Source organism: Bos grunniens, chromosome 21, assembly GCF_055505025.1.
Source record: "Bos grunniens cultivar Pamir isolate PY7600 chromosome 21, Bosgru_T2T1.0, whole genome shotgun sequence".
NCBI lineage: Eukaryota > Metazoa > Chordata > Mammalia > Artiodactyla > Bovidae > Bos > Bos grunniens.
In genome coordinates this window covers 43828104-43843835 of record NC_141185.1, presented here as the reverse complement: position 1 = coordinate 43843835, position 15732 = coordinate 43828104, and the positions used below count along the sequence as shown (strand labels likewise).

General features: G+C 43.6%; 1 protein-coding gene across 4 annotated transcripts in view; it reads left to right on the top strand.

The window, feature by feature from the left end:
- ABHD17C (abhydrolase domain containing 17C, depalmitoylase) overlaps positions 1-15732 on the top strand; it is an 80453-nt gene that overhangs the window by 41804 nt on the left and 22917 nt on the right. For 3 of the 4 annotated variants that reach the window (XR_015149924.1, XR_015149925.1, XM_086364215.1), the window contains exon 2: positions 6992-7171. Coding sequence is in view for 2 of the 4 variants with exons in the window: in XM_086364215.1 (XP_086220341.1) it covers positions 6992-7171 (180 nt within the window). In the remaining 2 variants the exon portion in view is untranslated. Of the gene's footprint in view, positions 1-6991; positions 7172-11726; positions 13194-15732 lie in introns of those variants that run through there. The other variant, XM_086364213.1, reaches the window with a different exon arrangement.

Sequence of the window (15732 nt, the reverse complement as noted above, 5' to 3'; positions counted from 1 at the left end):
TTTGGCCTGGGTGAAATTTGAGGGATCCAGTCAAAGAAGGGTTAAGGGGCAGTGGAGACTGTAACCAAGAGGAGACTCAGGTTCAGAGGCTGGTGTTTATGCGATGCTCATGCTGAGGATGCTATGAAACTAGGGCCTCTGAATGGTCCTCTGGCAGGCCTGGGGCTCTGATCATCAGCATCAGGACTTCCAGGCTCAGTTATAGCTACAGTGTAAATACAGGTCTTGGCTATTCAGTCTCTCAACGTGCCAAGGGTCAGACCTGAGTGTCAGAACCCGCTGCGGGTCCCCAGGACCAGCGGTGGCAGGCCTGGATGCACTTGCAGGAGATGATGACATTCTGACTGTAGACTCTGCTGTAAAATGAATGCATGGACTCTCACCAGCTAAGAGTGGCTTTTCCCTAGAGATCCATGTGCAGACAGTACCTGCTTGCATATTTAAGTCAGGACTGAAGATTTCGTGGGGAGGTCCAGGGAGAGTCTGATAAGAACGTGTGTCTGTGTGACATGCAAATGGAGCTGTAGTTGGCTACAAGCAAATGAAGTGCTTTGTTCACGTGGCTTTGACCCTGCCTGACCTTGAATTTCTTGCCTCATCTGCTGTGACATCCTGTGTCCTAATCACTCATCCTAGATTTAGATCTGGCTTTAGCTTGTCCCCCACCCCAAGCTTTTACATACATTCCTTGCTTCCCCAGCTAGACTATAAGTTGCTTGCACCCACCCAGTGTTTTATGTTCATCTTTCTGTACCCACAGAGGTTCTGTGCTTAGTCCGTAAAGAAGCATTCAGCAACTATTATTTTTAATGTGTTATTTTTAAAACAATAAGTGACATCTTCCAGGTGTAGAAACTAGTCCCCTGTTTGCATAATCACCAAGCTAATCAGTCACTGCCAGAATAAGCTGAGATCTTTAGCTGGATTTCTTATGTGACGGTCCACTCCTTTCCGTAATTTATCTTTGTCTTCATCCTGACTTTGACTGCTGTGTTGGAAGCATTGCCAGCAGAGAGTTAACAGTTGAGGCATGGATTCAGTAAAATCCTTTGGTGTGAAGATGTAAGAGTAGTAGGAAGGCTACGGCAGGAGGAGGGGAGCCAGGAAGGGGCCAAGCCTGTGGGTGGTGGGGCTGGGGGAGGAACCAAGAGTGAATGCAGAAGAAAGGCATCATGGGCTCCCATGGTGGTCCAGCAGTTAAGATTCTGTGCTTCCATTGCAGAGGGCACAGGTTCAATCCCTGGTCAGGGAAGATCCTGCATGCTGCTGCTTGTGGCAAAAAGAAAAAAGGAGGGAGAAGGAAAAGAAGAAGGAGAAATTGGATGAGGAGTTGGGGAGAAGGAGTTGCATCAGGAACTTCTGATAGCCGCTCACTGGACGTTGTGGTGGCAGGGGGTGGATTTCAGGGGCTTCATTGGGGATGAGGATGTGGTGGGGAAGGAGAGATGAGAGATGGGGCTGTCACTAGAGAAGCATCCGTGAAGATGGGCCCTTTCTTAGATCCAGAGACTTGGAGATGTGTGTGGTTCTGGGATTAAGATTGGTTCTGCATGGGTGGGGATGAAATTTTCAAATTTAGGGGAGGATGAGGATCCAGTGCTCGGGTGGAAGGTTAGCCCTGGGATGGAAAAGCAACACCTCTTCCAGACACACGAAGGGGTAAGGGGGAAACAGCAGAAGAAGAGAGCCATTGGGCATAAGAAGGGGGAATGGCTTCTGTGTCTCCGGGTCTGGTGTGTTTATAGCTGAGAAACGCGGAAGTTTACTTGTAAAAGCCTGCCTTTGGGGGTTGGACACATGGAAGAAAAAAACACATTGTTTTTGGACTGTTGTAAGAAATCACTTTTGATGTTTTGCTATCATGATACCCCAGAATAGCAAATTCTAAGTAAAAAAGCAAAAAATCCTGCCTGTCTGTGTCATGCCACAAAACTGTCCTGTCCAGGCTGGAAGAGCTTAACATCTGTTTTACTTTAGGATAAAGGTTTTGGACTTGGGAATTGTTGATGTTTTGGGGGGAAAAAATTTTATATATATATATATATATTTTTTTTTTTTAACTTAATCCTAAGAGCTATGATCTTCAAATGCCCTGAATTTCACCCAGAGTTAGTAACAGAGTCCATTTACCATCTCTCTTTTTATCCCTCATCTTTTAATTGAATTTGAGAGCTAAAAGCACTTTAGGATCTGGTTTGACAGTTTTTACTCAGTACCAAACAATGGTTAGTTTGTGGAACCAGCAAACCCACTGGAGTTTTTAAGTATGGAAAATTTCTAAAGGAATTTATATTCTTTAAGATTCCCAAAACATTCAGATACTTCTTATTTTGGAACCATTGGTATAGAGGTACAGAGGTCATCAATCGTCTACCTTTTTTTTTTTCCATCAAAAACAACATCTTAGTGGGGCCATAAAAGGGACCCACTTCAGCCTCCTCGTCTGTAAGAGGTGGATGTTTGACCAGAAACCTAAGAGTTTTCCTGAAAACCTTCCATACCTTCAAAGAATTAGCCGCCCCCGAGCCCCATCTGTACCTCCGAGGCTTCTCATGTGTTGTCAGACAGTATAATAAACAGGGGAAAGTCCGTAATGTAATACTAACAAATCTGAACATTTCACTAGCACTTTAGTTTTCAAGGCTTTTCAAATACAGACGCTGTAAAGAACGCTTGCTGACTCCATGCAAAACGGTCCAGCAATTGCGCTTCCTTAATTTATTCATTTTAACAAATCACTACCTAATAATTATAGGAAATTAGAAATGAATATTTGAAAGAAGAAACATTACCTGGTTCTCACTACCCGAAAATAACCATTATTATCATTTTAATAGATTACTTTCATGTCCCTTTTCCGTATAGATTTTGTTTGAAGGAATGGAACTGTGACCCTGTTTTTTGTTGGCTGCTTTTTGTGGAACATTTGAACATGAGTTTTCCCCACATTAGCTCTTGATGAGATGTAATTTCTAATGGGCTCATGTTTCCTTAGAAGGTTTGTGTTTAGCACAAAATCTATCATGATTCATAACAGTTTCCAGGAGGGCTGTCTCCATAACTGAAATATCTGGTGAGCTTTTAAAAAATACTGTTGTGAAATATAATAGATAGAATGGTAGCCAGTAATGTTCATAAGATTGTAAATGTTCTGCTTAATGAACTGTAAAAGGAACAGTTGTGACAAGACATGGACTCTTAGGCAGTCTATGACTGCTATTAGACACAGACTATTCTTTGGCAGTCCAGTGGTTAAGACTTCATGCTCCCAATGCAGGGGGCCCCAGTTAGATCCTTGGTCGAGAAACTAGGATTCCACATGATGTGCAGCTCAGCCAAAAAAAAAAAAAAAAAGATACAGACTATATCCAGCGATCCATAAGCCTCCCCAAAACAACATGCTTCTTCCCAGCCATAACCTATTACCCCTCCTCCTGTCCTTAACCACTACCCTGGTTTTTTAGGGCTTCACTTCTTTGCCTTTCTTTCCCTGATGACTCAGGTGGTCAAGAATCTGCCTGCAGTGCAGGTCAGGAAGATGCCCTGGAGGAGGACATGGCAGCCCACTCCGGTATTCTTGCCTGGAGAATCCCATGGACAGAGGAACCTGGTGGGCTACGGTCTATGGGGCAGCAAAGAGTCAGACACAACCGAGCAACTTTCACTCAAGCTCCCCTTCATGGATCACAGCCTTGCTGTGGCAAAGGGGCTTTTGTAACTCAATGAAATTGTGAGCCAGGCCACTCAGGGCCACCTAGGATGGACTAGTCACAGTGGAGGGTTCTGACAAAATGTGGTCCACTCGAGGAGGGAATAGCAGTCCACTCCAGTATTCTTGCCATGGGAACACCGTGACAGTATGAAAAGGCAAAAAGATATGACACTGGAAAATGAGCCCCCCAGGTCCGAAGGTGTCCAACATGCTACTGGGGAAAAACAGAGGACAACTACTAATAGCTCCAGAAAGAATTAAGCAGCTGGGCCAAAGTGGAACCGATGCTCAGTTGTGGATGTGTCTGGTGGTGAAAGTAAAGCCTAATGCTGTCAGTATTGCATAGGAACCATGAATCAAGGAAATTGGACATAGTCAAACAGGAGATGGCAAGAGTGTATATCGACAGTGTAGGAATCAGTGAACTAAAATGGACAGGGATGGGAGAATTTAATTCAGATGACCATTATATCTACTACTGTGGGCAAGAATCCCTTAGAAGAAATGGAGTAGCCCTCACAGTCAACAAAAGAGTCCAAGCAGTGAAGTTTAATTTGAGTCGGTTTAAGTTTTTTGCACATGGAGTGTTCTGTGTATCTGCTCATTCTGATTGTATCTCATCCATTCTGAACAGGATGTCTTTACCATTCATCACCATTCATTGTCCTGTGATGCTCTGTGACACCCCTTGGGGCTGTCTCCAACCACCCATGAATAGTCCAGAAGATATTTCTAATCCATGGTGAATATATCTGGGGGAGGAATTGCTAGGTCCATTAGAATGTGTCATCATTATATCTTCACTTTTACTTTTTTGCAAAGTGCTTCTATCTGTCCTCTTATGTCCCCGTCAGGAAAGAATGAAAGTTCCTGTGGTCCCATTTTTGTCAACACTTAGTATTGTCAGCATTTAAATTTTTGTTAGTATCACGCTGTGGTTTTCATTTGTGAAATCTCATTTCATTTTTACTAATGAAGTTGAGTTACCCTCCCTGCCTTCCTTCCTCCCCTCTCTGCCATTTAGATGTCTTCTGTTATGAAATAATAATTTTGTAGAGTGCTGTTTTTCTGTACTTGATCATTTTCCCCCCACTGATGTGTTCTTTGCTTTAGTTGTGAACCCTTTGCTGGTTCTGTGTGTGCAAATAATTTTTACCACTTGCCTTTTACTTTCTTAATGATGCCTTCTGAGGACCAGAAGTTCTCTCTTTCTTTGGCTGCACAGGTCTTAGTTGCGGCACAGGGGATCTTAAGTTGTGGCATATGAACTCTTAGTTGCAGCATGTGAGATCTAGTTCCCTGACCAGGGATCAAACCCAGGCCCCCTGCATAGACAGCACAGAGTCTTAGCCACTGGACCACCAGGGAAATCCCAAAGTTCTTTATTTAATGTAATAACAGTTGTCATATTTTCCACTCTTAATAGCTAGTGTTTCGCATAGTGAAGTTTTCCAGTGAAAACGCTGAGTTGTAAAGTGTTTGTTGTTAAGGCTATGAGTGTCTGTTTGTCAGAAGTAGGATTTGTTGAGATTGGTGCCAGGTGTGTCCTGATGCCCATGAGTAGAAATCCTGAAAGCTGAGCATCCTTCAGTGAAAAGTTCAGGCTGCTCTATAAAGACATTTCAAGGAGGTCATGATCTTGGAGAATGGACAGAGTCAGGACACTCAAGAAAAGGCTTTTTGAATAACTACACACCCACCTCTGCCCTTTGAGTCTGTGCCCAGTGCTCCTTTAGTCATTCAGTGTAGCCCCCAAGGTCTGTGAAACAGGATGTAAAACAGTGTCAAGTTACTGAGAAAATAAGTTTGACTCTAATAGTAACACTCACTGCTATTGATAGGTTATCCCGTATGGTTCTCATCATTCCGCAGATCCGATCAAAGAACGTAAGGTAATGGCATCATTTGGCTGATGCCATTTTAATCTGGAAGTCTTTTACTTTATTTTTTTTACTTTTAGCCACACCACGTGGCATATGGGATCTAGTTCCCTGACCAGGGATTGAACTCATGCCCTCTACAGTGAAAGCTCAGAGTCTGGACTGCCAGGGAATTCCTCTTTTTCTTTTAACTTTTAATATTAACCATCTCTTACTCCTCTCCCCTTCAATAACTACCTTCAGTTTTTATTTTTTTCTTCCTCTTATTGTTGTTTATTATTTAGTTGTTTATAATCAATAGTGAAATATCCTGCCACAGAGCTGGCCATTGTGGAAAGAGCCTACACTTCAGATGTGGGGGTTGCAGCTAGTCTTCTCTCCCAGTGCCTTGTGACACCCTGCAATCTACTCATGCAGCATCCAGTGGCCCTCATGCTTTGGGGTGTCAGAGCTACTTTAATGAAAATTGTGGAGGGAGAAGAAGACCCCTAATCTTAAGTATACTTCCCCCTCCAAGGGACTTTGAACTCTCAGTTAAATCCTACTGAAATGGACCTCCCTGTCCATCAGAGAAGGAACTCAGCGGTGGTTCCAGTGGCCGGAGGTCCTCCCCAGAATAACTTCCCTTCAGTCCATAGCATCTCTCTGGGGGATGGTCTGCTGATGAATGATAACAGAGTCCGTTCCTGATACCTCTCAAGATTTCATCCTCATTGAAGGGATTTCTGTTTTAAATTTGTGGATTTAAGGCAAGAAATACTGGAGCCACGAGTTCCTTCCTCAAAACCATCCATCAAAACTCTTTTTGCTGACCTGTCTTATAAAAAGACATATTTATTTGGCTGCATCAGGTCCTGGATGCAGCATGTGGGCTCTTCCTTGCAGCGCCCAGCTTAGTCTTTGTGGCACGGAGCTTACTTGCTCCTTGGCATGTGGGATCTTAGCTCCCTGACTAGGAATTGAACCTGCATTCCCTGCATTAGAAGGCAGGTTCTTAACCACTGGACGACTAGGGAAGTCCCACTGACCCTTTTTTTAATCTCTCATTCTTCCAACTGAAATGAATCCCAGGCAGGAACACCAGACAAGACTTGAATCCTGGGACCCTCTTCTTCTGCAAGCACAGTTGTGTTAGATGGTGTCAAGTTCGAAGGCCTGGGGCCACACAGAAACTGTTTTCTGGTTTGGTTTTTTTTTGCTGCACCAGGTCTTAGTTGCAGCATGTGGGATCTAGTTTGAACCCAGACCCCCTGCAGTGGGAGTGTGAAGTCTTAGCCACTGGACCACCAGGAAAGTCCTAGTTGTAGGAGTTCTGTGAGTTTGTGACACTGTGGTGTTTGGCTTCCTCGCGCTCTCTGCCGCATGTAAGCTAATGGCCTGTGCCCTCTGACTTCTCCAGGTATGGCGTAAGTCCCGAGAACATCATCCTGTATGGTCAGAGCATTGGGACGGTCCCCACGGTAGACCTGGCCTCCAGGTATGAATGTGCTGCGGTGATTCTCCATTCGCCTCTGATGTCTGGATTGCGTGTGGCTTTTCCCGACACCAGGAAAACGTACTGCTTTGACGCCTTCCCCAGGTAAGCTCACTGCTGTACAGTAAGTACTAAGACATCCAGTGACTCAACTTCAGATCAGAAGCCGCGGTTAATTGTGGGTAAACCTCTCCTGAACGCAGCCGGCCATCACCCGTGTGCTGGGCTCCTCACGGGACAGGAGGCGGATGTGGCACATGCACCGACCATGGACTTAGTCCTCTGGGCCAGACTCATTTGTAAAAAACAACCTGCCAGATGATGGCTAAGGACCTTGCTTGTCCCGACATCCAGGATTAATTGGTTCAGCTGGATGTACAGGATAAAAAAAAACAAGTGCACAGATGTCTTAAAGGAACTAGTACAGTGTTCATTTGTTCACTCAGATGCACATGTATTGTTGAGTCACAATAACTAAATCAGAGGTCTAGATACTCAAATAGGTCTTCCCTGATAGCTCAGGCTTCCATCCCTGGGTTGAGAAGATCCCCTGGAGAAGGAAATAGCAATCCTTTCCAGTATCCTTGCCTGGGAAATTCCATGGACTGTAACCTGGTGGGGCTACAGTCCGTGGGGTCACAAAAGAGTCAGACATGACTTAGCAACCAAATAACAACAGATACTCATATAAAAACTGTAAGCATCCCCAAGTTTGAAATTTCTCTTATGTTTTTGGTCAGACTGCTAGGTAAGAGAAAAAGTAACATAAGCTATGCCGATGATGGGCGTCAGGGACAGTGTAAGTCCTCCATACAGCTCTAGACACCTCCTGCTGCCCACCTGTGCCTGAAGCCCGCCTTCCCTGCACGAGAGCCCATGGCCAGGCCCCCTCCTGCCAGCACCCCAGGGGCGGCAGAGCTCCTGCCAGCCTAGCCCCTGCTGTTTTCCAGTCCCCGAACAGAAGGAGGAAGACAGGCAGGTGTTTTATACAAGCAAAAGCAGTGGGCACATTGCCTTCTTGAACACCTCTCTTTGAAAACCTCTGCTTTTTTCTTTTTTTTTTTTTTAATCTAAGCTGAGGAGGGGCTTCACTGGTGACTCAGATGGTTAAGAATCCAGCTGCAATGCAGGAGACCTGGGTTCTATCCCTGGGTTGGGAAGATTCCCTGGAGGAGGGCATGGCATCCCACTCCAGTATAATTGCCTGGAGAATCCTCATGGACAGAGGAGCCTGGTGGGCTACAGTTCACGGGGTCGCAAAGAGTCAGACACGACTGAGCGACTAAGCACAAGCTAAGGAAAGTATTTAATAAAGATTATTTGCCCAGGGCACATCCGAAATTCTGACAGCAGGACACCCATGGCCATGTTATAGAAAACCTCAACAGAAGTATGTACAGTTTGTGGATTTTGATCAACACCTTCATTGCTGTCATTCTGTTATTATTGGGAATGAGGGTGGGGGGAGCATTATTCGGTTGGATAACCATCTGTTCCACAGATGGCCTTGTTTCCCAAGAAGAAATTTTCTCCTAACACCTTGGGTGAACTCTGTGCAGCCTGTATGAGATTCAGCTTCATGGGAAAGTTAAGCAAGCTGCAGATTTCCAGTGGCATGGCTGAGAATGCTAAGCAGGGACCCTGTGCATCTCAAATGTGGCCTTATTTGTGCTGAATGGGTAATGAGAGGCCCATTTGTTGAAAGGGAGATATTTAGCATGTTTGTGGAAAGCCACGAAGGGGTTACCCTGGCAACAAAATACATAGGTTTTCCCCTGACTCTTAAATTAGCAGATACCTTAAAATACAGCCACGGCAACTAATTGCAGTGTATTAATTAATAGGAAACCAGCATACTACTCTTACTCGGTTTGAGTGATCTGCCAGGCATGGGCTAATCATTTCATGCTCCTTATCTTGAAAGACTCATTTTACAGTGAGGAAACTGAGGCTGAGAGTTAAGTGGTTTAAGCAGCTTCATTAAGGTGGGTGAGTGGAAATAGGCAGAAAAGGCCATTCTTCCTGTTCAGTACCATGAAGTATCAAAATGAGAGACTTCAAACCATCAATAGTCACATGAACTGTCATGACTAATTGAACTTGAGGAATGTTTTCTTAGGGTGTCTGTTGCTACCAAATGCACACTTGTTTCTGTGTCCCTCTCTTTAAGGAAGGCACTTTCCCGTTTCTTTTTTAATACTGAAGAATAGAGATAAGGGACTTCCCTGGTGGTCCAGTGGTTAGAGGCTCAGAGCTTCAATCCTTGGTCACACATACCATGCAGCATGGCCAAAGATACATTTATTTATAACATTATATATATATAGAGAGAGAAGTAATCCTAATAATTACTTGGTTGGTGGTTTATTCTCTCTTGCAAAAAAGTGGAAGTGTTAGTCGCTCAGTTGTGCCTGACTCTTTGCAACCCCGTAGACTATTTGTAGCCCACCAGGCTCCTCTGTCCATGGGATTTTCTAGACAAGAATACTAGAGTGGGTTGCCAGTCCCTTCTCCAGGGGATCTTCCCGATTCATGGATCAGACCTGAGTCTCCTGCATTACAGGCAGATTCTTTACTGTCTGAGCCACCAGGGAAGCCCTTATTCTCCCTTACCTCCTTTATATTTAGAATCAAGATGGTGGCATTTAACTTAAATACACCTTCCAGGCTATAGAGAGTCCCCTAAATCATGCAGCATGGAACTGTCAGCAAATAGATTTTTAATGGAATATAATTGGACTTTTGCATTCTGAGAAGAAGTCACTTTAAAAATTAAATATAAGAGGATAGTAGATTTCTAAGCAAGATTCCTAATCTGCCAAATTGACTCCTGCCACAGTAGCCCTGACCTTGGCAAATGACACGGCCAATGAGGTCTTGTATTCTTCCTGGACATTGTGAGGTGGTTGGCAACTTCATGAGCTGTTAACGAGGCTCCGTGACAGCTGTTTGTAGATCTTTGAAATGTGTGATGGATGTTAGAGCTCTGTCCTAGCTCCGCAGCCTCATGCCTGTTCTTTAATAATCTTCTCCAAGCTTCAGTTCCCTCCGTGGTTTAACAGAGACAGTCCCTCCTCTTTAACTGTGTCTCGCTGAAGATGAACAACATTTCATATATGAAGTGTAAAGCACCTAGTCGTGGTCCATGTTGAATAAATGTTTGTTGATGTTTAGTTGCTCAGGCATCTCTGACTCTTCGTGATCTCATGGACTGTAGCCCACCAGGCTCCTCTGTCCATGGGATTTTCCAGGTAAGAATACTGGAATGGGTTGCCATGCCCTTCTCCAGGGGATCTTCCCAACCTAGGGATCGAACCCGAGTCTCTTGCATTGGCAGGTGGATTCTTTATCACTGAGCCACCAGGTAAGCCCTGAGTAAATGCTAGTCATGACATAACAAAATGACCCCTGTGGGTAGAACCAGTCAATCCTTCTGTAACTTTAGCTAGGATCAGATACAGAAAATCAGCAGTAAGGGGGTCTCTGGCAGGAGGCCAAACTGGACAGACGGTCACCCCTCTATGTGTTTGTAGGGGAAATGACAGTGACCTCTAGCAGAAAAGTCACCCACGCACCCAGCCTAACAAGCCTTGCTAACTTCTCAGTTCCTCTTTGGGAAATGCTTTCAGAGCCTGTAGAATGTTCTTTTGGAGATCCTCAAATATTCATCCTCTGTGGGTAGATTGGGCTTCCCGGGTGGTGCAGTGGTGAGAATCTCCCTGCCAGTTCAGGAGATGCAAGAGGCATGGGTTCAATAGCTGGGTCAGGAAGATCCCCTGGAATAGAAAATGGCAACCCACTCCAGTATTCTTGCCTGGAAAATTCTATGGACAAGAGGACCCTGCCGGGCTACAGTTCATGGGCTCACAAGCTGAATTTTGGGACTTCCCTGGTGGGTAGATTTGACTTTTGTAAACAGAATTCATTCAGGATCCAATCTAGGCATACATTAAATTTCCAAGCTATATAGTACAGTTTTTATTTAAGGATGAGGTTTTCGTTTTTATGAAACGAGGCTTCCGACGACCTTGCTAATCCGTGCTGAAGATGGCTTACACACAGAGTCCTGAAAACTTGAGTGGCTTTGTTCAGTGCCCAGCTTTCAAGAGACATTCATTCCAGTATGTTAAGTTCTAGCTTGTTTATTTTTTTAAAAAAAATTTCCCCGAAATGTGAATGTATCAGAAATATTATTTACTGGATGGGTAGTCAGATGACTTTTAGAAGTTCTGTTTTTAATAAAATACTTTTACAAAAACACAATGGCTAACGGCATTGAGGTATTTATTCTCAGTTGGATCCTGGAACAGAAATAGGACTTCAGTGGAAAAGTTCATAAAATTCAAATCAAGTCTGGCGTTTAGGAACATACCAATGCTGGTTTTTTGGTTTGGACAAACGGACTACGATCATGTGCCTTATTGGCCTTATGAAAGAGGGTTAGGAGTAGATAGGAGCACTGTGTTATCTTTGTACCTTTCCTGTAAATCAAGAATTATTGTGAAATGCAAAGTTAATTTTTTTAAAAAAAATGAACTACTAGAAGAGTGAGGGGAAATTCCTCCAGGGCACGTGGCTTGTTTGCGTAGGATGCTGACTCGGTTACATTGAGTGTGAAGTCTGTGATCCTTCTTTTTTCTCCCCCTTTCCTGTCTTGAAGCATTGACAAGATCTCCAAAGTCACCTCTCCCGTGTTGGTCATTCACGGCACAGAGGACGAGGTCATCGACTTCTCCCACGGCCTGGCCATGTACGAGCGCTGTCCCCGGGCCGTGGAGCCGCTCTGGGTCGAAGGGGCCGGGCATAATGACATAGAGCTTTACGCACAATACCTAGAGAGACTAAAACAGTTCATTTCTCACGAACTTCCCAATTCCTGAAGACGACAACTTGATCTTACCTCATTGACTGTGAACACGAGTCCTCCGTTTTACACAGGCTTTCACTGGACAGCGGTCCTGGCGTGATCACCACAAGGAAGCGCGCAGCTTTTCTGGCATCCTCATCAGAGAGCTGAGGACTTCTCAGTCTTTCGTATCCACAGGTTCTACCGACTCACACGTCATGTTAAACCGAACAGTTGTGACTTCCAGCTTCATTGCCTTGCAGGGCGGGAATGAGAGCTGAGTGGGGGAGCCACTTTCTTGTGCTGTAAAAAAGGTTGCTCACACCCCTTTCTCCACCTTACCCATCACGCAGGATGCATTAATGCAGGACTCAGCCTCTCTCTACCGGTGTTCTCAGTATTTGACCTGCAGCTCTCTTTCAGCCACTGGATTCATGGGTTCAGTCCATTTGTGAAGCTGTGATAGTTTAACTGGAAACCATTGTGATGAAAATTCCTTCGTTCATTTTTATTAACATGTCGATCTTTTCCCCCAAACAAATCAATTAAAGGGTAATTTACTGGAACTATGGTGAATGGCTTCATCAACTGAAACCATATAAATATAACTGGAATATTCTTAAACAAAATGAAACTTTTTTTTTAAGTGTAAAGTTATTACTACTAGTCCACAGAGTTTTAATATTTTGATCGTCTGGTTGGTCTAACAAAGAACCTAGCCAACTTTCCTCCTTGTAGGCTTTTTTAAAGTACTGTACATATTTGCAATCACATTGTGCATAGATTCCTATTGAGTAATTTTCTCCTGTCAGGCCACAACAATGAACTGCAGATTCCTTGTTTGTAATGTAAATGATTGAATACATTTTGTTAATATGTTTTTATTCCTATGTTTTGCTATTAAAAATTTTATAACATTTCCAAGACAAAAAAAAGACAAGTTTATGCTTTGAAAAATTTATGTAATTAAAATTTCATGAAACTGATCTTTTTAGTTTAGGAGTTATTTGGATTTTGACACTGGGGTTGCACCAACAGCATCAGAAATGTAAGATGCTTAAAATTGTTACACTACTTCTGTTGATTGGGGGTTTGGGTTTGAGAGTTCTTTGGTTTTATTAAAAAGCTTTTTTTTTTTTCTTTCCAAATTTAAAAGCCTTAAATGTACTGTAAGCCTCCGATTGTTGTATAGCTGGGTTGCGGGTGACTGCCCGTCTGTGTAGTGTTGCCTGGTTGCAACACAGTGGTTGGTCATGGAATAAAGGATGCATGGATCTGAAAGTGTGGGCTCTTGCAATTTATTCCTTCCTCTCTCCATCAAAGGAAGCATTTCATCTGGATTTAAGAAGAAACACTTGCAACTTACACACGTCTCTACCTTTCTCAAGGTGTATGCTTTTGTTCTGTGAAAGACCGTAGATTAATTTCGGAGAAACCAAGATGAGAAGCACATAGTGGTAACATGCAGACTGAGTCCAAATAGAGAATGCAGTGGGTTCTGGCTCTGAAACAAGAGACATGAAGGCAATCTCACTGGGACCTGGCGTGGACTGAGAGCAGGCCTGTTTCTTGGGAACACCTGAGCTGAGTCTTTTCTGTCCTTTGATCACTGACCAGAAAAACAACTGAGAGGTGTTTGTTTGCAAGTGTGAGAGGATTACACTTCCTGGGGAGAGAAATGATGGAGGAGGGCACAGGGCTGTGCTCCCGTGCTTATATGTCCCAGCACCTTGCAAGCTACTCCTTGGCCTTAGATCAGTACCTTAAAAGGGGGGCCTTAGAAGGGAGGGGCCCCACTCACCTTAGGATGCGTCAGCGAAGTTCCAGAGGTGGTATTGTCCCAGAGGTCTAGGTGACCTTGAATGGAAACACATCCAACAGCGTGCCTTTGGGGTGAGACAGCACATAACCTAGGTTTGTGTTCTGTGTGTGCGTGCTTAGTCGCTCAGTTGTGTCTGACTTTGCAATCCCCTGGACTGTAGCCCACTGGGCTACTCTGTCCATGGGATTCTCCAGGCAAGAATACTGGAATGGGTTTGCAGAGACCAGATTTCTGAGTCCATTTGTCTGTTGCTTGCATCTTCTCTAACCGTCCCCTGCCCTTCCCCTCCTGAACTATTTATTTAGTAAACTTTTTTTTTTTTTAAGAAAAAAAATGTAAAATCAGCTTTTATCTAGTATATTCTTACATTAAAGAAGCAGTTCCAGTAATTAAAATAAAAGCTCAAATAGCTCTAAGGAGATAAAGCCTTCTTTTATGAGGAAGACATTTTTATAATTTGCACAATACAGTATTGTTACCTTTAGGCAGAATGTTGTACGGTAGAGCTCAGGAACTTGTCTTGCTATAACTGACACTAGTAAACTTACTTCTGTCTGTCAACTTTCAGCAGTGTTCATGGGAAACTATCATAAGATACATCTGGTGGCTCAGATGGTAAAGAACCTGCCTGCGAGGTGGCAGAGCTGAGTTCGATCCCTGGGTCAGGGAGATCCCATGGAGGAGGAGATAGCAACCCACTCCAATATTTTGCCTGGAGAATTCAATGGACGGAGCAACCTGGTGGGCTACAGTCCATGGGGTTGCAAAGAGTAGGACACGAATGAGTGACAAACAGTTTCACTTTCAATGGGAAACTATAGTAAAACCCACAGTTGCAGAAGCTAAGGGGGCAAAGCCCCTGAAGTTCACTGTTTTAGTAACTTGATGTAGGTGGTTTGTGGTTTATACCCATTTGAAGTGGCTCATGTCTTCTGACTCCTGACTTTTTCCCAAAAACCGAGGAAGAGGGTTTTGTCTACTCTTTCCTGAAGTTTGTCATGTGGACAGCCTTTCTCTGAGGATGGCATGTGTGATGACAGTGGGAATCCCAAGAGAGACCCCATTCATGACAGTTACAGATTCAAAACACACTTGGTGCTAAACGTAAAAGATCTGTTTTCTGCTCTGAGATGGAGTGAGGACCAACTCTCCCAGTGGAAAAAAGCAAAAACAATCTAGCACTACTAAATACAATGGAAAAGTCTTAGATGCAGGAACTGGTAATAAAATAAAGATTATGCAGGCCAAAGACCAAGTAAAGATGAAGCTAGTTTTGTCTTGGAAGGAATTTGCTGAACTTAGGTTAACCTGAGCATTGCTTTTCCAGTTTGGTGGAGCTCAGGGAACTGTCAACAAACCATGGAGTGCCCTCCACAGTGGGAAGACTAATTGGAAACTGCCCCATTTAAGGGAAAATCATATGATCTTCTCCATAGACACATACAAAACATTGGATGGAATTCTGTGTCCCATTCATAATTAAAAACCAAACAAAGCTTATCAAACTAGGGCTAGAAAGCAACTGTATGGATAGAGATTATCTCAAAACAAACTAAAAAGCCAAGCATTATACTGAGTGGTAAAACAATGGAAAAATTATTCCATTTTATGTATATTTAAATATTTTATTTACTTTTAAATTATTTTTTAAATTTTCTAAATTTTAAAATATTTTATGGCTCCTCTGCAGTGGAAGCATGGAGTCTTAACCACTGGACTGCCAGGGAAGTTCCACATTATTCCATTTTGGATTGCGAATTAGCCATGGTACTTACCATTCTTCAGTTCAGTCGCTCAGTTGTGTCCCACTCTTTGTGACCCCATGGACTGCAGCACACCAGGCTTCCCTGTAAGTTCTAGTAATTAAAATAAAAGCCCAAATACTCTGGAGAGATAAAGCCTTCTTATATGAGGAAGACATTTTTATTATTTGCACAATACAGTATTGCCAGGCTCCCCTGTCCATCACCAACTCCCAGAGCTTGCTTAAACTCACGT